Source organism: Sus scrofa, chromosome 10, assembly GCF_000003025.6.
Source record: "Sus scrofa isolate TJ Tabasco breed Duroc chromosome 10, Sscrofa11.1, whole genome shotgun sequence".
NCBI classification, from domain to species: Eukaryota; Metazoa; Chordata; class Mammalia; order Artiodactyla; family Suidae; genus Sus; species Sus scrofa.
In genome coordinates, this window is record NC_010452.4 from 25,820,674 (window position 1) to 25,841,212 (window position 20,539).

At 43.9% G+C, this 20,539-nt stretch overlaps 1 protein-coding gene and 1 pseudogene across 1 annotated transcript in view; one reads left to right on the forward strand and one right to left on the reverse strand.

Moving 5' to 3' along the window:
- Positions 1,614–2,124, reverse strand: LOC102164903 (annotated as a pseudogene).
- The window catches only part of HSD17B3 (hydroxysteroid 17-beta dehydrogenase 3), a 43,959-nt gene continuing 25,659 nt past the window's right edge, over positions 2,240–20,539 (forward strand). The window contains 2 exon segments of the mRNA NM_001244790.1: positions 2,240–2,511; positions 4,399–4,445. Of these exon segments, the coding sequence (NP_001231719.1) occupies positions 2,358–2,511; positions 4,399–4,445 (201 nt within the window). The 5' untranslated portion in view covers positions 2,240–2,357.

The window sequence follows — 20,539 nt, forward strand, 5'->3', positions numbered from 1 at the left end:
CATAAGGCCACTGTCTGAGTTGCCTCAGTGGCTTACTGTTGCTCATAGACTAGAGTACAGACTCCCCAGGATTGTCTGACTCTGCTTCCTGCCTCCACCTTAACTTCATTCTTTCCGTCCTTTGTTCACTACAGACCAGTCGCTCTATATGGTGTTGTTTATTCCTCCACTACAGGCATCTTTCTCATTTCAGGGGACTTGTACCAGCTGTTCCCTCAGCCTGGAGGGGGGACCTTATCTCGGCATGGCTGTCTCCTTTCCTTTCAATGTGCAGCTCAAAAAATTACTTCGTTGGAATTCCCGCCATGGTACAGTGGAAACAAATCTGACTAGGAACCATGAGGTTGTGGGTTCGATCCCTGACCTCGCTCAGTGGCTTAAGGATCCAGTGTTTCCATGAGTGGTGGTGTAGGTCACAGACACGGCTTGGATCCCACATTGCTGTGGCTGTGGTGGAGGCTGGCAGCTGTAGCTCTGACTTGACGCCTAGCCTGGGAACTTTCATATGCCACAGGTGCGGCCCTAAAAAGACAAAACAAAACAAAACAAACAAACAAACAAAAAAATATATATATATAAAACCTTGTCACAGAACTTCTTTCTGCCTCTCTAAAGTATTTGTTCCCCTACTAGTCACTCTGACAAGTCACTCAATAGCACTATTTCATGGCACTGATTTCTGACATTATCTCCTTTATTGGCATCTGTGAATCTCAGCTCCCCCATGGCTGTGACTGGCTTTGTTTGCTATAACTTATCACCCATGACTCAAACAGTGATGCCACCTGGTAGGTGTCATGGTCTGTGTACACAAGTCAGAAGAAGAATTTCTGGATGCACATGGGGTGAAAAGAAAGAAGAGTTTATTAAGCATGGTGAGATGGAAAGAAAGTATCATTTTTGAGATAAGAGTGGCTGCAAGCACAGCGGGATGACTTTCTGACTATCAGGGAGAGCAAACAAGGAGTGCTGTTTTCATAGCTCAGGGAGAAGAGAGGTCTGGAGATACATCCGCTGACATGTTGGTTGATTGGGGGCGTATAAGACTCTATAGGAGTGGGCCACTAGATCTTTCCTAGCACAGGCAGGAAGGAGTAGGCCAGGCTGCACAAGGAGGGGGTAGGGGCCTTACAATGAGGCAGGTGGGGCGATGATGAGGGCCTGGTCCTTCTTGTCTTGGCCTGAGGCTTTGAGTTCTATCTCCTTGAAGGAGCCTTGAAGTCCAACAGTGGGTAGTCAATCAGCATTTGCTGACCTTACAGGATTTTACCTACTTTCAAATTTACCCCTCCAAATTCAGGAAGGGGATACTGTGCTGTCATTTATTCTTTATCCAGGCTTTAGCTTTCTTTCTTCCTTTTTTTTTCTTTCTTTCTTTCTTTTTTTTTGGCCTTGGCTATTTTATTGACCTCAGAGCACCCTTTGGATGCAGTTAAAAAAAACCAAACATACACACCAAGAACTGGAACCATATGCAGGCTGGTGCCACCTGACCCCAGGAGAATATGGCCAGAATGGATTTTTACAAATGCTAGAGGTAAAAATGAGGCAATCTGGTGCTGAGTTCCAGGAGTAGCCAATTGGCAGGAGCAGTTGATGAAGGGATGGGCAGGTCATGCTTCTTTCTCATAAGTGCCAGTGCAAACTGCACCGCCATGGGTGAGTGTCAGGAATGAGTGTCCCATCACCTAGTTCCCAAACAAGGTGTTGTCTCTTGTCCATTCCACTTCTGCACGGGGACAAGTTTGCCTCCATCCAGTGTCACAATGGACTTGACCTTCCTGTCATCCGCTGTGGTCTCATCAAACTCCAGTCCCAGCTTGAAGCTGATCTGGGTGCTCTTGAAGGTGTTTTGTGTTTGTATGGTGATTGTGTCCCCGTTCACTTTGATGATTGTGGAAGGCTTGGTCGTGTTGGCCACCTGCCTGGTGGCAAAACCCACACCAATTGACTTCATGTAGTCATCAAAATTTTTGCTGTCCATTAGCTTCCAAGGCATCCACCATGGTGAGGTTGGGCTAGGCTGAGAAAGAGGCAACAGAGCAGGCGTGCAAAGATTCCAGGATCTCCAGGCTTTATCTTTCTTCATGTCCTCCTTGTACTGCTCCTCCAACTCCCCTGCAGTCACAAAGCCCAATAGTACTATAAAGATATTAGAATGTTTTATTCCAAAGCCTGTGAATGAGAGGATTGTGTAAAGAAGTTACTCTAATCTAAATGCCTAGACACAGTGTCACACTGGCATGTACCCAGTGTCCTCAGAAGGGGTCTGACACTCCTCCAGACAAGCTGCACTTGCCCTTGAAGGCTGTGAAGACCCGGACCAGGTCTGAAACAGCATCTGCCGTAGTGCCATCATGGGAGACATTTTGGGACAGTTCTTCATTTTTGTAGGGCTGCTGGTGTGCCTGGTTTACCTGGCGAAGTGTGTGCGATTCTGCAAATGTATTTTCCTGAACTTCTGGAGAGTTTCGCCAAGGTCTTTCTTGATGTCAATGGGACAGTGGGCAGGTAAAGAAAGCTTTCCAGCTCTTGTTTTTCTATTGTTCTTGCTTATTCTTATTTAGGTCGCAAAAGATAGATTGCATCTTTTCCCATTGAGAGCAAAGATGAAATTCCTTTGGGCAATTTTAATTTGAGGGGCTGGCAAGCATGACTGAAATTAGAATTCTCTGAAAAAGAAGATGTGGGGCACCAGGACAATGAGGGAAGAATGTGACTCGGTTCTTGCCTCTGAGCTTTCTTCTCATCCTCACTAGCTGGATTTTCTTCTTCTTTTTGGAGTTTCTGATGATACAAATAATAGAGGCTGCAGAAAATTTGGCATCCTCTTCTCCAAATTTTCAAAAGCCCAGGTGCTTTCATTTTGTTCAAGGGTGTTTCAAATTTCTGAAATCCAAATAATTTACATTTACTTTATTTAAAAAAAAAAATGTCTCCGAGCCCTCTCATGAAGTGAGGGTAATACAAAATCAAGGCCATGAAGCTCTCTATGGAGTCATGCTTTTAAGATGGTTAGATATGGAATCTGGGTCTGGTTTGTGTCCCAAGTAGATTGATTAATTGCTGCCTCCCAATAGGATTTATCACTTGGAACCGCCATGCGGAATTTCAGTCCCAAGACTGGGTTTAAGGTGAAGGATGCGTGGCTATGGTTTCAGCATCTCCTTGAATGAAGTGTTAAGCGTGCATTTCCGAGTCGGTGTTATGTGCTGAGATATCAATAACCAATGATGGGGTTGGGCTGGCCCTTGTTGTTCTAACTATGACTGCAAGATGCCGTTTAGCAATAACCATCAGGAAACTTAAAAAAAAAAAAAGATTTATTACTTACAGGGATTGGGTTAAGTTTTTATCTTTGGCATGTGGAAGTTCCCAAGCCTGGGATCGAACCCATGCCACAGCAGTGACCATGCTGGATCCATAACTGCTGAACCGCCGGGGAACTCCAGGGTTAAGAACTTTCTCTCTCTTAGCCCCTCATCTCTGAACTAGGGAAAACAAGGGCGCCTGCATTATAGCCTTTTTTTGAATACTAAATCTGATGGCAGCTGGTAGGTCTGCCCATCCCCATGCTCTGTCTGTGTTTCTGGAAGCCTGACAAGGAAGTGCTTTGCTGGACTTAAGATAACTGTTCCACCTTCCACCTGAATTCCAATGGCCTCATTTGTCACCTACACAAACTAATGCCTTCACACTCACCCCCCAGTGCCCTAAGAAGCTGCTGGTGGCAGTCCTGGGGGCTCTGGGGCTGTCTTAGCCAGAGCCTGACTTACACCTGAGTTCCGAAGCCTGACCCCAGAACTGAGCAGAGGCAACAGGGAAGGCTTTGCTGCGCAAGAGCAAGAGGGAAAGAGGGAGAGAGGGGAGGGGGGACGGGGTGGGGTGGGAGGGCAAAACCCTCAGGACCCAGAACGGAAAAGCCCAGGACCTAGCTTCCTCTCCTCTCCTCACTCTCTGTTTTCCATCTCATGCTGGGCAAAGTGGCTCTGTAATTTAACTTGTAAATAATTAGGTCGAAGCAACTAAGAAGCACACCCCTCCCTCAAAAGTGCATGGCAGAAAATAAGCTTTCAGTAGATACCAGCCACTTATCAATGTTATCTAAACTACAGTGTAGGTCACAGATGCAGCTCGGATCCGGTGTTGCCATGGCTGTGATGTAGGCTGGCGCTGTAGCTCCAGTTTAACCCTTAGCCTGGGAACTTCCATATGCAGCAGGTGCAGCCCTGGGAGGTAGGGGGAAGTTAAGGCTGGAAACTTCACATTTGAGCAGAGTGGGGCTGGAGAGCAGAAGGGCGCTGCTTTGGAATCTTGCGTCCTAGAGAGTAGGCCTGCAAGAAAGGGGAACTTGAAGACGAATCCTATGCTTTAAAAACCATTTCTGCTTTTTTGCAGTGATCACTGGAGCCGGAGATGGGATTGGGAAAGCTTATTCATTCGAGGTAAGTTATGTCTTTGGAGAATTTCATGTTATACTCACATGATGCCATCCCAAACATGAGTTTTCTGATTATAAAAGCAATAGACACTCCTTTATGAAGGAAACTATTTTCTATAAAAAAAAAAGAAATTTAAAAATCATAATCTCACCCCCTGGGGTTAAAAAAAAAAAAAGATTTACTTTTTAAAAAGAATACAATGATATTCAAAGGTGGCAGTATATCCCCTTAGAAGTTGTTTTAGGAATTTATAGGGATGTTTGTTATTTTCTAAGGTAGTTGTACAATAAGCAATTTATGTATTTAAAACAATAAAAAAAATTTCCAACTACTTTCCTTTTATGTATTCTTTACATAGCTAGGTCATTGTTGATTTAAAGATCACTGTGTAGGCAGGATTTACATGTATATATATAAAACTTTCCTTTCAAGAAGATTAATGGGCATTAAAAATATAATATAAAGATGATCTGATAGGGCTGGGGGGTCACTGGAGAATGATTCGTGTCTTTGAGTGTTTTCTTCCAGGTTTTTTGTTTCTCTGTAGACAGAAACATAGATAGATAGATGACAGTAGATAGTTAGATAATAAGTAGTTATGCTTTTCTAAAAATGCACATATAGCATATGCAGTTTTGTATGCTATTATTATTATTGTTACAACTTTCATTTTTTCATGAATGAGGCATTGTTTCCTGGCATTCCTATCTGTTTCTTTTCTTCCTTGTGCTCATTATACTGTCCTCTAGAACCATGTAAAATACAGCAAAAGAAATAGAAAGAGTCCTAGAAGTTATAAGAGAAGGGATGTTAAAAATTAATACATTAGGAGTTCCCACTGTAGTGCTGTGGGTTAAGAATCGACTGTAGTAGCTCCAGTCACTGTGGAGGCATGCATTTTACCCCCTGGACTGGTACAGCGGTTACGATGGCTGCAGCGAAGTTTGAAGCTGTGGCTCGGATTCAATCTCTGGCCCCAGGAACGTCCATGTGCTGTGGGTGCGACCATTAAAAAAAAAAAAAAAAAAAAAATCAATACCTTAAAAACATAATGAACATAACGAAAAGCATTTCAATTACGAAAACTAATTCAACAATAGCAATGGTACCCACATGTTTTCTTGTCCCTAAAGACCTGTGTCATGACAGAGGTCAAAACATCTGTGAAATGGTCATTGCAAAGCATAGCAGAGGCACTTGATAGAAACTTGGTTTACTTTTTAGTAAACCCTGCCTCTGAAACTCTCCTAGTGCTGGTCTTTTGGGTCTGCCCCTCATCCTCCAGACCCTGAAGATAATTTCTTTGGTACTGACATTCTGCTTCAACCTTGTTTTGTTTTGTTTTTTCCCAGCTAAAGAGTTCTTTGCTCTGAGCTAATTCATGTATAGCAACCTTCTGATAATCAGCAGGACCCAACGCTCAGTAGATGGGTGGTTATGTTGAATGTTGATGTTGGAGAGACTACACACCAAGCCCTTTCCAAAGCCTGGTATCTTCCATACTCAACAAACCAGAAGGAAAGCTTTTCTAGCTATTTGTGTTAAAACTGTATCACCCTGTATGTAACTTAGACCAGGTTTCTGGGAAGGGCCTAATTCTTTATCCACAAGATCTAAGGTCTTATCTCTCAGTTCTCTGGGTTCCTGAGAAGTTCAGGTTCTTTCTTTATGACATTCCAGATTCTTTCCTCAAATTCATGCTGACCTGACATACCTGTGGTCCCCTTGACATCTTAAGAGTCAGACACTTTTCTTTCTTCTTGGAGGAAATCCACAGTGGGACTTTCCTTAGCAATTTATTTCCCACTATCCAAAAGCAATGGCCTGGGGAGGGAGTGGGATAGACTGGGAATCTGGAGTTAGTAGATGCAAACTATTGCATTTGGGGTGGATAAGCCCAATGAGACCCTGCTATACAGCCCAGGGAACTCTATCCAATCATTTGTGATGGGACATGATGGAGGATAACCTGAGGAAAAAAAGATTGTATATGAATGAATAAATGGATCACTTTGCTGTATAGCAGAAATTGACAAAACAGTGTAAATCAACTATCACAGGGGAAAAAAAATCTTTAAAAAAAGCAATGGCCCGGAGGTCATTTTCCAGTCCTCACCCAGACACTGTCTACAGATTATGGACAACCCACATATCCTTTATGGCCTTCCAGGTCTTTCGTGGCACAAAAGGTACCTCCCAAAAACCTTCACGTTCTGAATTCTAGTTTCTGCTCTGAACTAATTCTTGCTTTGCTCCTCTTTTCCTTGTAGAATCTTCTTATTTGTTTCCTTTTGTTCTTTTTTAGGCGCTGTTAAACAATTTTCTGGGATCTCTATCTTTCTTTCATGCAGGAGTTTCTCTCTTCCAGAGAGCCTGGTTTTGTCTCCCTGCTTACTGCTGCCTCAAGGGAGGCAGCTCAGAGTCTGGAATGCTCTGGACTGTAATGGTTGAGTTTGGGTTGGGAGTTGATCAGAGGTCTGTTCGTACTTTGCCCTACTGCTCACTGCAAAAGGTCCCCATCAATAAACTGGAGGTGATGATAATTCCACCTGGGCTTTTGTAACAGTTAAATTGGATAAGGTGAGCAAAATGCTTTGCATAGAGTAAGTTCTCTAAGTTTAGCCACTATTATTATTGGATGTTTAAATTGTGTTTCTGTTCCCATATATTGGTCTTTTTTTTTTTTTTTTTTAGAAAGAGAAAAATATGTTGTATTCACCCATATTTTTACTCTTTCTATTGTTCTTTTTTTCTCCCTGGTATTTCAAGGTTTTTTCTTTTGTTATCTTCTTTCAGTTTAGAGAAGTTCCTTTAGCTATTCTTTTACAGTAGCTCTGCTGGTGACAAATGGTCTTTGTTTTCCTTTATCGGAGAATGTCCCCATTTCCCCTTCATGCCTGAGGGACACTTTTGCTTGATAGAGGTTTATAGTTGACACACTTTTTCTTTCAACACTTGAAAAATATTGTGCCACTTCCTTCGGGCCTGTATGATTTCTGATGAGTCTGATGTCATTCAAATATTTTCTCCCTTGTAGGTAAGGTATTGTTTCTCTTTCATTGCTTTCAAGATTTCGTTCTTTGTGTTCAGTTTTTGGGAATTTAGTTGTGTTTCTTTGTGTGAGTTTCTTTGCCTTGATCTTCAAATTTCACTCAGCCTTTTGAATCTGGAAACTTCGGAAAAAATTTTTTTTCATTATTTCTTCGAATACTCTTTCTGCCTAGCCCTCTTCTGGGACTCCAACAACATGAACTTGAGAACTTTCTTGTTGTCTGGTGGGTCACTGAGATGCTATTCATTTTTTTCAGTTTTTTTTTTTTTTTCCTTCCCTCTATTTAGATTGGGTAATTTCTTTTTTTTTGTTTTGTTTTTTTGTCTTTTTAGGGCCATACCTGTGGCATATGGAGGTTCCCAGGTTAGGGATCCAATTGGAATTGTAGCCGCCTGCCTATACCACAGCCACAGCAATGCCAGATCTCAGCTGCGTCTGTGATCTATACCACAGCTCATGGCAATGACGGATCCTTAACCCACCAAGCAAGGCCAGGGATCAAACCTGCAAACTCATGGTTCCTAGTTGGATTCATTTCCACTGCACCATGACAGGAACTCCTCTATTGTCTTATCTTTAAGTTCACTGATTTTTTCCATTCTGCTATTGAGCCCATCCCTGGAGTTTTTAATTTCGTTACTGTATTTTTCAGTTCTAAAATTTCCATTTGTTTTTTTCTTTATATCTTCTATTTCTTTGCCAATGTATTGTTTTTTTATCTTTTTTTGCTTTTTTTAATGCTGGGCCTGCAGCATATGGAAGTTCCCAGGCTAGGGATCTAATCAGAGCTACAGCTGCTGGCCCACGCCACAGCCACAGCAACTTATTCTTACCAGGTAGTGACCTACACCATAGCTCACGGCAATGCCAGATCCTTAACCCACTGATTGAGGCCAGGGATTGAACCTGCAACCTCATGGTTCCTAGTCGGATTCATTGCTGCTGTGCCACAATGGGAACTCCCTGTTTTTTATCTGTTTTATTTGTGTATGTGATTGATCTATTAAGCATTTTTATGACAGCTGCTTTAAAATCCTAGTCAGGTAATTCTATCATCTGTGTCATCTTGATCTTGGCATCTGTCAATTATTTTTACCTTATTCAAATTGAGATCTTCCTAGTTCTTGGTGTGATGAGTGATTTTTTTACTGTTTTGTTTTTATATTATAAGGCTTTGGGTTGTATTTAAATTTTCTGTTTTAAGTCTATTCTGACATTGCTTCAGCAGAGCAGGGGTGGGGGGGTGGTACCAACTTGTTCCTACCAGGTGCTGTAGAAGCCCAGGTTTTCTGCTTGGTCTCCATGGGGGGGTGTCCTTCCTCCTTGTTACTGCTGGTTGGGCAGGGGTAGATATTCTGGCTTTTGCAGGCCACTCTGGATGTTCCAAGCAAAGTGCATCATTACTGCTCCCCACAAGGCTTCCAGTGGTACTTGGAGAAGGTCTCACTACCATTAAAGTGATGGTATAAGCCCTGACTTTCCATGAGGCTTCCTCTGTCATCATCCTGGGGTAAGGACAAGGGGAGGGTGGGGAAGGGCTGCTTTGGCTCTGCCAGGCGCAAGTGGAAATTCAGGTCTCTGCTGACAGGGGTGGTGGCTGGCATGAAAGTCCCAGTTCCCTACTCACACTTCTCTGATGTCCACATGGCAGGGGTTGGAGTCCCTGTTAGAGCAGCCTCACCAGAGTGGAAGTGTCAGCTCCCTACTTACCCTTTGTAGGAGAGAGTAGGGGTAGGACCATAGATTTTTTTTTTTAAGTTGTTTGCCTGGAGTAAAACAGTTATTGTCTAAAGTTTTCTCCTTTCTAGGCAGCCCCTTTTCTGGCCTTTGGTTAGAGAGAGCAGACTTCTGTTGGGACTTTTTTTTTTTTTTTTTTGTCTTTTTAGGGCCGTACCCTTAGCATATGGAGGTTCCCAGGCTAGGGGTAGAATTGGAGCTGTAGCTGTTGGCCTACGCCACAGCCATTGGCAGTGCTAGATCCGAGCTACATCTGTGATCTACACCACCGCTCACAGCAATGCCAGATCCTTAACCCACTGAGTGAGGCCAGGGATTGAACCCACCTCCTCATGGATACTAGTTCAGTTTGTAACCCTCTGGGCCACAATGGGAACCCCCAAGTTTTTTTTTTTTTTTTTTTCTCCTGCCATTTAGAAGAAGCTCTATCTTCCCTGGTGTCCCCGCCACCTGCTGCAGATTAGCAGTGACTGGCACCCTCTTTGACCCAGGCTCTAACTCTCAGCAGAAGGAAAACAGGGTCTATTCACCCCAGTGTTATGGTCACGGTGTAGGAGTCCTGTGGCTGCTGTGTGTCAGCTTTTTACCCAGTGAGAAATGAAGCGGCACTCAGAGAGTTGGAGAACTCAGGTTTACTTTGCTGGCTGGCTCAGAAGAGATCAGTCTCTGAAGTCTGAGCCCTGAAGAAGGGTTTTCCAAGGCTTTTATGGGCTAGCTCTTCTGGGTCTATACTTGGCGGCACAGATCAGAGTGAGAACAGGCAGGGTTGCAACTGGGGAAGCAACTTTACAGAAATGGGTGTGTGGGGGTGGGGGTTAGTTAGCTGGAGTCTGCTTAGTCATTATGGCCGGGATGGCTCAACCCTGGCTCTCCTTTCTCCTTTCTCCAAGGATTGTTCATCCTTCAACAGCAGCAGCCATTCTTCTTTAGAGCAGTGCCTGGCAGTGCATTCTGAGAAACAGAGTGCTTCTGGGGCTTAACTCCCTGAAAGGGGGGCTGGGGGGGTGTAAAACCTGTGTATGGACCCTGTCAGCCTGGACATTCTGCAAATAAGACTGAGCCTGGCTATAATGGATGAAGGGAACAATGCTGTCCCATTTGCGCCCCCTCCTGACCCAGACCACTTTGCAGGGAACCTTTAAAAAGTTAATGGCTCTTGAGAGAAATGGCACAATTCAGGAGAGGCTAGAAGCCCACAGGGCAAAGAGCAACCTTTGTGCTGGAAATGCAAATTGTTTTCAATTTAATGGACCATCTTCCCTGCAGGAGGCTGATGAAGTACATTGTGAAGCAAAGGTACTTAATTCTTTAGCCATCCTTTAGCAGATCCCAAAGGCCACTGGAGGTGGGATGGGGAATTTTCCTGGAGAGAATGAGAGAGAACACTCCATGATATTATTGGCAGGATCAGCCTTAAAATGGAGCAGCTTCTATTTTTTATCTTTTAATTTTCTGTTTATTTTCAACTTTTCAAATAGACTTATTATTATTATTTTTTTAGAGACGCTTTAGATTGACCACAAAATCTTGTAGAAGGTCCAGCAAGTTCCCCTATACCCCCTGTCCCCCCCTCCCCCCTACACACACGCCTGAGCGAGACATTTTGAAACTGACAGCACTAACGGCCTGAACCCAGCCAGAACCCACAGTTTTAAATTAGAATCACTCACCCAATGTCTGGACTCACTGAGGTTCTTTATGCCTCTGTGCAGAAGGAATTCAGCAAGAGACAAAATGACAGGCAAGAAATATATTTATGAAGATAGGATGCTTGTGTGAGATGCAAGGGAGGAGGCATGGGAGCTCTGCCCCAAGGATCTGGTGGGCTGCAGTTTTATCATCCAAGGGGAGTGGGGGTTGGAAAAGACCACCTCTTCCTTTCTGGGAGTAGTAGCTCCTCCTTGGTATCTGGTAAGGTGTGTATTCAAGTCAGCAGAAGGGCGGTCCTCAAACTCTGGCCCTTGGTCTGAATCTGAATGCAGGCCTCATCCCATCCCCCACCCAATGACCTGAGGCAATTCTCCCATCTCCTTGTCAAGCCAGCCTGCCTTGTTCTGAGGGTTTTCTTGAGCAATCACTAACTTACAGTGATTTCCCAAAGTCCCCTAGTTTTCCCTCTCTATCTATGGTCTTTTATTGGGACTCACAACTACCTGTGCCTATTCCATCCCTATCAGTCTGTTACAGGCAATGAACCAGTGTAGGCATGTCTTTATCACCCAGACTCCATGGTTTTCCTTGCTATTCACCCTTCTTGGCTTAGTTTTTCCGTGGTGGTTGCATTTCAGAGGACAGTGTGATATAGGCACAGCTGAAGATGTGTTTTTCTTAGGGAAATTTCTTCCCATCTTTCTCTCCTTTGCTCAGTATGACCAGAAGGAAGCTTTCTTCTTCTAGGCTTGAGGCAGGAGGGTAGATAGGCTCCAGGATAGACTTTTACAACTAGCCTCTGGTTTATACTTCCTGAGGCAGGAGATGGGTGGATAAACATTTGCAACCAGGCACCTATCTATACTCCCAGAGAGAAATAACAATAGGCACAAAGCAAATAGCTGGTACTTGTCTTCTGTGAACTTGTTAAACAATGATAATGACAGGATCAAAAGAGGGGCTAAGCTCTGCCTGGGCAAAAAAACCAAGAGGCCACATATCTCCCAACCTCAGATTCAGGAAGACCCCAACTACACATGCAAGAGAGACCCTTCTGGGTTAGAAAGGGAGGGGGTGCCAGGCCATAATAAGCCTGGGATAACCTTCCCACCATACTTTGCTTGGGAATCCATGTTGGCCAAAAGATGCACACACACAGATTGGGGCAGGTGTGTGTGTGTGTGTGTGTGTGTGTGTGTGTGTGTGTGTGTGTGTGTGTGTGTGTGTCTGCTCAGGTGTGAAAGATAAAACAAGATAATTGGCCAAAGGAAGACAAAGACCTGGAAGAACTGTCCTATATAAGAGGTTTAAATCACCTCTCTGGCAAGTTTCCCTTTCAGGGGGAGGCCCACACCCTCACTCCTCCTTTGGGTGTGTATTACTGCTTTGCTTCTGCCATAGATAAATAAACTATTCTCCGCTCTCCCACATTTTGTATTGTGTTTCTAACAATAAACCTTGTACCTGTTTTTATAGTCTTTGCCTCCTTGAAACATTCTTGCTTTCCACAGGGGGTAGCTGGTCTAGTGGCTGGGATTCCTGATTTTCACCCAAGCTGCCCAGGTTCAATTGCTGAGCAGAGAATTAGGGTCTTGCTTCAAGCCACAACACACTGCTGTCTCTCTGAGATCAGGATCAGTCAAAATTGACACAAATGTCTTTGAGAGATTTTCTGTGGCTTATCATCCTTTCAAATCATAGCTGTGTTCCAGCAAACCATCAGGGAATAAACTCCTTTGTGTGTCATTTAAAAATACACTAGGAAATCAACTGTTTAAGGGGACAGCAGATGCAGAATATCACCCTAAGTATATTGTATATATGCCTAGATATTGATTGATTGTCTTTTTACAAAGTGAAACTGATGCCACAAAGATGTTACCGGAATCTGGGTTCTTGTTCAGGGAGCCAATGAATTAACTTTGCAAACACACAGGCAGCAAGCAGGCAACATCTTTATTACTGGAAGGCTCTCCCAGGACAGCTGGAAGGGGGAAGAAGAGTTTCCCTCTCTATTGTTCTGTAGGAGTTTTTATTCATTAAATATGGGGATTACCAATGTGGGGTCCAGAAAGATGTGTTTTTCTCCCATTGGCCTTGCCCAGTTACCTATATCAGTCCTTGTCCTATAAGGGTCTTAGGGGTGGAAATGTTCCATAAATTTTATGGTTTCTTTGCCTTTCTTTTCCTGTAGACTGAGTCACAGTGGGTTAGAAATTAATGTCCATCTGGGCATAGGAACACAAACCCATCATAAAGAATGCCTGCAGGGATGTTACTCCCTGGAGCCCTTAAACCACAAATGCTAAACAATAGCCATATCAAATAATGCATCAAAGCCCACGCTCCTATACTACCTGAATTATTATTCTGCCCCACCCGTGTGAGTCAGTGTTTTGCTTTAAACAGCTTCTTGAGATACAAGTCACGTTGTTAAGGCAGCTGCCCAGCAGCCCTGCTCCGCAGCGTATCAGCTCTAGGGACAGCCCTGTGGCTGTCATGTACCAGCTCCAGCAGCTCTGTGGCTGCAGTGTATCAGCTCTTTTACCCAGCAAGAAACCAAGTGAGCACTCGGAGAGTTGGAGAACTCAGGTTTATTACACCGGAGGGCTCGGAGGAGATCACTCTCCAGAGTCTGAGCCCCAAGAAGAGTTTCATGATGCTTTTATGAGCTACCTCTCTGGATCCATGCTTGGCTGGTCGGACCAGGGTGAGATCAGGCAAGGTAGTAGATGCCGAAGCAAGCTTACAGAAGCAGATGTGTCAGGGAGGGGTGGTTGGGGCAGTTGGCTGGGCTTTGCTTAGTCATCATGGCCGGGGTCTCTCTACCTTTTTATAGGGACATTTTCTCCTACTACATACTATAAAATTCAGTGCAATTGATTTTTAGTAAATAAGCCGAATCATTCACCATTATCACCAACCAGTTTTAGCACATTTCCATCAGCCTAAGAAGATCCTAAGGAGATCCCTTACAGCTGGTCACAGCTAATTCTCAGTCCCATCCCTGGTCCAAGGCTGCCACTAATCTCTTCTGAACGTTTCACACACAGGCCACCACACAAGATGTGGTCCCTTGTGCCTGGTTTCTTTCACTTAGCACAGGCTTTTTGAGGTTGGTCAACATTAAAAAATTTTTCTCACAACCTGAAAGTTGAGAGTTAAGTTTTCTTTGGGGTAAAATTAGGACTTAAGCCCAGGAGAGAGCAGCTCAGGGAGCCCTTAGAAAAAGGCTCCCAGGAGGCAAGGGGGGAGCTAGGATATACAGGAGTTTTTGCAACCAGAGGCAGGTGGCAGGAACAAAAGAGGTCTGGGCTCATTGAAATCATTCCTTTGCTATGCACCTCAGCTATCAGGGCCAGTCTCCTGAGTTTTCACAGCTCTCGGGGGTTGGTGGCTGCATTTCAAAATGACTATGACATCCTTTGTTTTGTTGACCTAACTATAGCCGAGGCTGTTGTTAAGACAGCTCTGAAATACAGTCCCAAAGAGGAAAGGGGGACTATCAGGATATTTGATAAGGGTGAATGGGGAGATGCATGCAGCCATGAACATATTTCATGCACATCTTTCATAGACGTTTGCTGTTGGCCTCATGAAGGCTTCTACCAGTCATAGACAGCTGTCCTCATTGAAGAATTTTAGTGTTTTTTTAGATACAAAGAGATGTAAGAAGGGGGCTCATAAAATCTTCTCTAAAAAATATCTAACTCTCTGAAGACCTGTTCTTCCAGGATCCCCGGAGCACAGGGTGCTCACTCCTGGTCTCCATCCTGAGCTCCACTGCAGTGCAGTGACTGCAGCTGCAGTGGCTCTTGATTTAATCCATGTAGAGGCAGATGGCAAGTGACGGCAAGAGTTTGGCACTTGTTCACAGGTTTATCCCTGTTGTAGCATGGGTCAGTGGTTCGTTCATTTTATTGCAGAATAATATTCCATCATATGGATACATCACAATTTGTTTATTCATTTACCAGTTGATAAATGTTTGAGTTGTTCCCACATTTGACTAGATAATAAGCTGCTGTGAATAGTCTTACGTGCTTTTTTTTTTTTTTTTTTTTGCAGGGACATATGTTTCCATTTCTTTTGGGTAGATTATCCAGGAATGGAATCACTGGGTCATCTGATAAATTTATGCTTAAGGCTTGTGAGTCTCAGGCTGCTTTTCTGTAGAAGTTGGTTAGCAGTTGAGCTTAACACCCAGAGGTGGTGTGTGTTGGGTTTCTTCTATTCCCCCCACTGGGTTCCCTCTCTGCCCTTCTTCAGCTGGCTCTGTGCCCCAGAAGGCTGACCTGCACCAAGAGGCTTGGTGGGTCCCTGGTTTCAGCTGGGTTTGATGTGGGGCTTGAGGGACTCTGATGACAGGTAAGGGGAAGAGAGGAGTGTGAGGCTGGGTTCTTTCCTGCTCTCCCTGTGGGCCAGGAAGGGCTGGCTGTGTCCCTCTGCTGAAGACCACAGCTCTGTCCAGCAGCCCTCTCCACACTCGGGTTCTGGTAACTGTTCATTCCCAACCCTTTCAGGCCCACAGATGACAACAGCTCTGCCAATACTGAGCTTGGAGATCAAGCAGTGAGTGATGGCTTGCAGAGGTCAGACCTTAATTTTCTGTTCAGGAATTGAACCTGGGCAGCTTGGGTGGAAACCAGGAATCCTGGTTATGAGACCAGCTAGAGACTAGAAGTAAAATTGTTCTGATTCTTGCCCTTCTTGAAAGCAAGAATGTTTCAAGGAGGCAAAGACTATAAAAACAGATACCAGGTTTATTATTAGAGACACAGTACAACATGTGGGAGAGCACAGGGAGAATAGTTTATTTATCTAAGGCAGGACCAAAGCAGTAGTACACACCCAAAGGAGGAGTGAGGTTGCGGGTGTCCCCCTGAATGAGGACAGAGGTGATTTAAACTGCTTCTATGGGACAGTTCTTCCAGGTCATTGTTTTTCTTTGGCCAATTATCTTGTTTTATCTTTCACACCTGAGCAGAAACCCCACCCCCCAGCCGCCCTGATCTATGTGTGTGCATCTTTTGGCCAAGATGGAATCTGAAGCAAATCATGGTGGGAAGGTTGTCCAGACTTATTATGGCCTGGCATCGCCCTCCCTTTCTGACCCAGAGGGGTCTCTGCCCATGCATAGTTGGGGTCTTCCTGAATCTGAGGATATAAGCTCTTTGTCTTTTGTCCAAGCAGGGCTTAGCTCCTCTTTTGATCCTGTCATTATCATTGTTTAACAAGTTCACAGAAGACAAGTACCAGTTATTGGCTGGGTGCCTGCTGTTATTTCTATCTGGAAGTATAGTGAGGTGGCTGGTTATAAATGCTTATCCAGGAGCCCACCTATCTCCTGTCTCAGGAAGTGTAAATAAGAGGCTAGTTGGAGTTGTCTATCCTGGAGCCCTTCTACCTCCTGCCTCATTCCTAGCTCCAGAGCCCATGGGTTCTCTACACACTGCTCCACACATTGTCAATCATCCTTTTATTAAATTCTCTTCAAGTCACCCAATTTGAGTGTGTTCTGTTTTTGTCAAGGCCTTGTTCAGAGTTTATCAACATCGAGGTGTCAGCAAATTTGACTTTTTTTTTTTTTTTTCTTTTTTTGCTTTTTAGGGCCGCACTTGCAGCATATGGAAGTGCCCAGGCTAGGGTTTGAATCAGAGCTGCAGCTTCTGGCCCTCACCACAACCACTGGCAACACCAGATCTGAGCTGCACCTGCAATCTACACCATAGCTCATGGCAATGCCAGATCCTTAACCCATTGAGCAAGGCCAGGGATAGAACCCACATCCTCATGGATACTAGTCAGGTTCATAAAATGCTGAGCCACAATGGGAACTCCTAATTTGACTTAAAAAAATTTTTTTTATTATAGTTGATTTACAATATTCTGTCAATTTCTGCTGTATAGAAAAATGACCCAGTTAGTTATACATATGTGTACATTCTTTTTCTCATTATTATCTTCCAATCATGTTCCATCACAAGTGATTGGACATAGTTCCCTGTGTGATACAGCAGGACCACATTGCCCATCCATTCTTAATCCATGTCTGCTCTGGACAGGACCCCTTGGGTGTGCCAAAAAAACCTAATTTTTTAAAAAATTAAATGCAAAAGGAAAAAAAAAAAAACCAACCTTGTGGGTTTTTGCAGAGGTCCAGCCCCAGCAGCCAGGGAGTGCCGAAGGAGAGGATGGGCTACAAACAGCGCGGAAAGAATTGGAGCCAACTCCTCAGCTGCATGCTGCAGATGACCCAATTTATTAAATGAAAAGCATCAGTTTTTATACCATTTCACAATCAGATTTCGTGTAAGATTTAACATTAACATTTGATTTAAAGCCCTTTTGTTCCCTCCACCCGAGATACAAAAAAGAAGGTTAGTTAAAACATGTTCCTTTCAACTTCAGATTTTCCTACAAGATTACAAACTTAAAGTTTCACACTGTATTTTTCTTAAAAGGTCAACAACAGTAGCTATTCTATTCTATGTTAAGAACAAAGCTTTAATAAGTAATAAACTATGATACCTAACATTCTTTAACTAAAGGTGTATGTGGTTAACAAAACGCATGAAAGCCTTGGGTTCATGGCATTCTTAAAACCACGATTTATTTGGCGCCAGCAAGCTAAGCATTTAACCTATTGTACTGATTTACGTAAGTTCCAAACCACCAATTTCAATAGAAAGGAGTATTATACCCAAAAATTAACAAATGCCCCCACAAGGGATGAAAGTTACAAGTGACACTGTTAAAAAATATATCTATTATAGAAAATAGCAATTTATAGGCCAAACAACATTTTCCCAGCCCCCAACTTCTTTTTAAGTAAAGGGACTGAAATCATAAGTTTCCCCTGAATACTCTCACAAAATAGGTGCCATAAATTGTTACTCCAAAACAAAGGCTTTTTCCATTACATTGTTTAAACAACTTCATTCTGTTTTGGTTCAAGTGTTTTACGTACCCAGGGCAAATCTTTAGCAGTAAGAAAGCTGTGAATAGAGATAGAAAAGGAAAGATAAACACAGAAAAATAGATTAACATATTTTTAGGGGATATCATTTTTATTTTCCTGGAACCGATGTCTTTCAAGGGATTGCTCTGCAATCCTTCTTCTTTCTTCAGCTTGTCTGTAGCTCTGCTAACCAGACAAGCCTCACGCATCCGCAATCCTTCTTCTTTCTTCAGCTTGTCTGTAGCTCTGCTAACCAGACAAGCCTCATGCAGGTGCCGACTGTGGCTTTGCTTTCTTTACTGGAGCAGCCCTATGGCTCCCGACAGGTTTTGTTTTCTGTCCCCCTGCTTTCCTCTTCTTCCTCTAAGTTGACTTTCATTAGTGGGCTTGCCCCTTGGCCTAAGAGGTGTTGTCAGTAATATTTCTGAGGAAATGCCTTCCAAGATATGTGGATTAGGTAGAAATATTGTACAGACAGCTCTGCCCTCCTATGAACAAGGATGTCATATCTGAGAGCACAGCAGAGGAGTGTTCTTGGCCTTGAACTGATTTGGCCTGGTATCCTGCCACTAGTGGAGGGTTCTGTCACCTGATCCAGCTGCAAGTTTGACTGTATCTGCCCCCAGAACATTATTGTATCTACCTGGGGTGATCCTGGGTGGGACAGAGAGCTGGGACTCCACTGAGTTATAAGAACTGGTGTTGGAGTTCCCGTCGTGGCGCAGTGGTTAACGAATCTGACTAGGAACCATGAGGTTGCAGGTTCGATCCCTGGTCTTGCTCAGTGGGTTAAGGATCCAGCGTTGCCATGAGCTGTGGTGTAGGTCGCAGATGCGGCTCAGATCCCGCATTGCTGTGGCTCTGGCGTAGGTTGGCAGCTACAGCTCCAATTTGACCCCTGGCCTGGGAACCTCCATGTGCCGCGGGAGAGGCCCTAGAAAAGGCAAAAAAAAGACCAAAAAAAAAAAAAAAAAAAAGAAGAAGAAGAACTGGTGTTACTGAGTGCAAGTTTGCATGCCTGATGCACAGTGAGGCCAAACAACCCAAAATGTCAGTTTGGAGCAGAAAAAAGGTGACTGCAGGGCCATGTAAGGAGATGGGTGGCTCATGCCCCCGAAATCCTGTTCTCTCCAGAGTGTTTCAGCAAAGCATTTTGAAAGGCCAGGTGAGGGAGGAAAGTCGCAGTGTATGATTAGCTTGCACACAATTCTCTGATTGGTTGATAGTGAGGTCACAGGGGTTAACTTTATCAACCCTTTGGTACCAGAAGGTCTGGGGGCTACATGCTCATGATCATCAAGTAGTTAATTTCTTCCATTTGATGGTGCCTTTTAGCATCTGGAAGACTCAGGAAATATGCATTAAATACCATCATGGGTCCTTCAGAGAGGAGTTATGGCAGAGGATATGGGGGAGGGGCATGTCCCTGGAAGACCCCATAGCGTCCTGCTCAGTTACCCAGGTTCATTTCTGTTTTTTTTTCTTTTTTTCTTTCTTTCTTTCTTTCTTTCTTTCTTTCTTTCTTTCTTTCTTTCTTTCTTTCTTTCTTTCTTTCTTTCTTTCTTTCTTTTTTCTTTTTTTTGTCTTTTTGCCATTTCTTGGGCTGCTTCCGTGGCATATGGAGGTTCCCAGGCTAGGGGTCGAATCGGAGCTGTAGCTGCCAGCCTACATCAGAGCCACAGCAACGCAGGATCTGAGCCGTGTCTGCGACCTACACCACAGCTCACAGCAACACCGGACCGTTAACCCACTGAGCAAGGCCAGGGATCAAAACCGAAACCTCATGGTTCCTAGTCGGATTCGTTAACCACTGCGCCATGACAGGAACTCCTCATTTCTGTTTTGATGCCAGCTTACTAATAATTGTTTCTGTGTAGTAGGATTTGGTCTGAGGCTGGCTTGCCTTTTGTAACACACCAACTGCTGGCTGGTTGTTGGGGAGGAGATCTGTAGCCCAAACTACCTCTGATCACTGGAGGCTACGAGAAAACCCAGTAATTATGAATAGGCTTAGGTCACAGCAATGAGGGATCTGAGCCGCATCTGTGACCTACATCACAGCTCCCAGCAATGTAGGATCCGTAACCCACTGAGTGAAGCCAGGAATCGAACCTGCATCCTCAAAGAGACGATGTCGGGTTCTTAAAACCCCTGAGCCACAACAGGAGCTCCCAAGATACTAGAACATTTCCATCACCACGAAGATCCCTTGTGTTGCCATTTAAAAACAAACCCCCCATCCATCCTACGCTCACTTCTTTCTTAACCCTTGGAAACCACAGATTTGGTCCCTGTTTCTAGAACATGGTCAGTCTAAAGAAGTGACATAAATGGAACTATATACTTTGTAACCTTTTTGAAATTTTTTTTTTCTTAGCATAATTCTCTGGAGATTCATTCAGGGTGCTTTTCATGCTGAGTAGAATTCCATGGTATGGATGTTCCAAGGACGTTTTAACCACCCATCTATTGAAGGACATTGAGATTGTTTCTAGTTTTTGGCAGTGCAAATAAAGCTGCTATAAACATTTGCATATAAGTTTTGTGTGAATGCAAGACTATTTTTTCTGGGATAAATGCGGAGGAGTGCAATTGCTAGCTAGTGTGGTAGTTTCATGTTTAGTATTTTAAGAAACTGCTAAACTGCTTTCCAGATTGGTGGTATCTTCTCACCAGCACTGTATGCGTGTGGTGCAT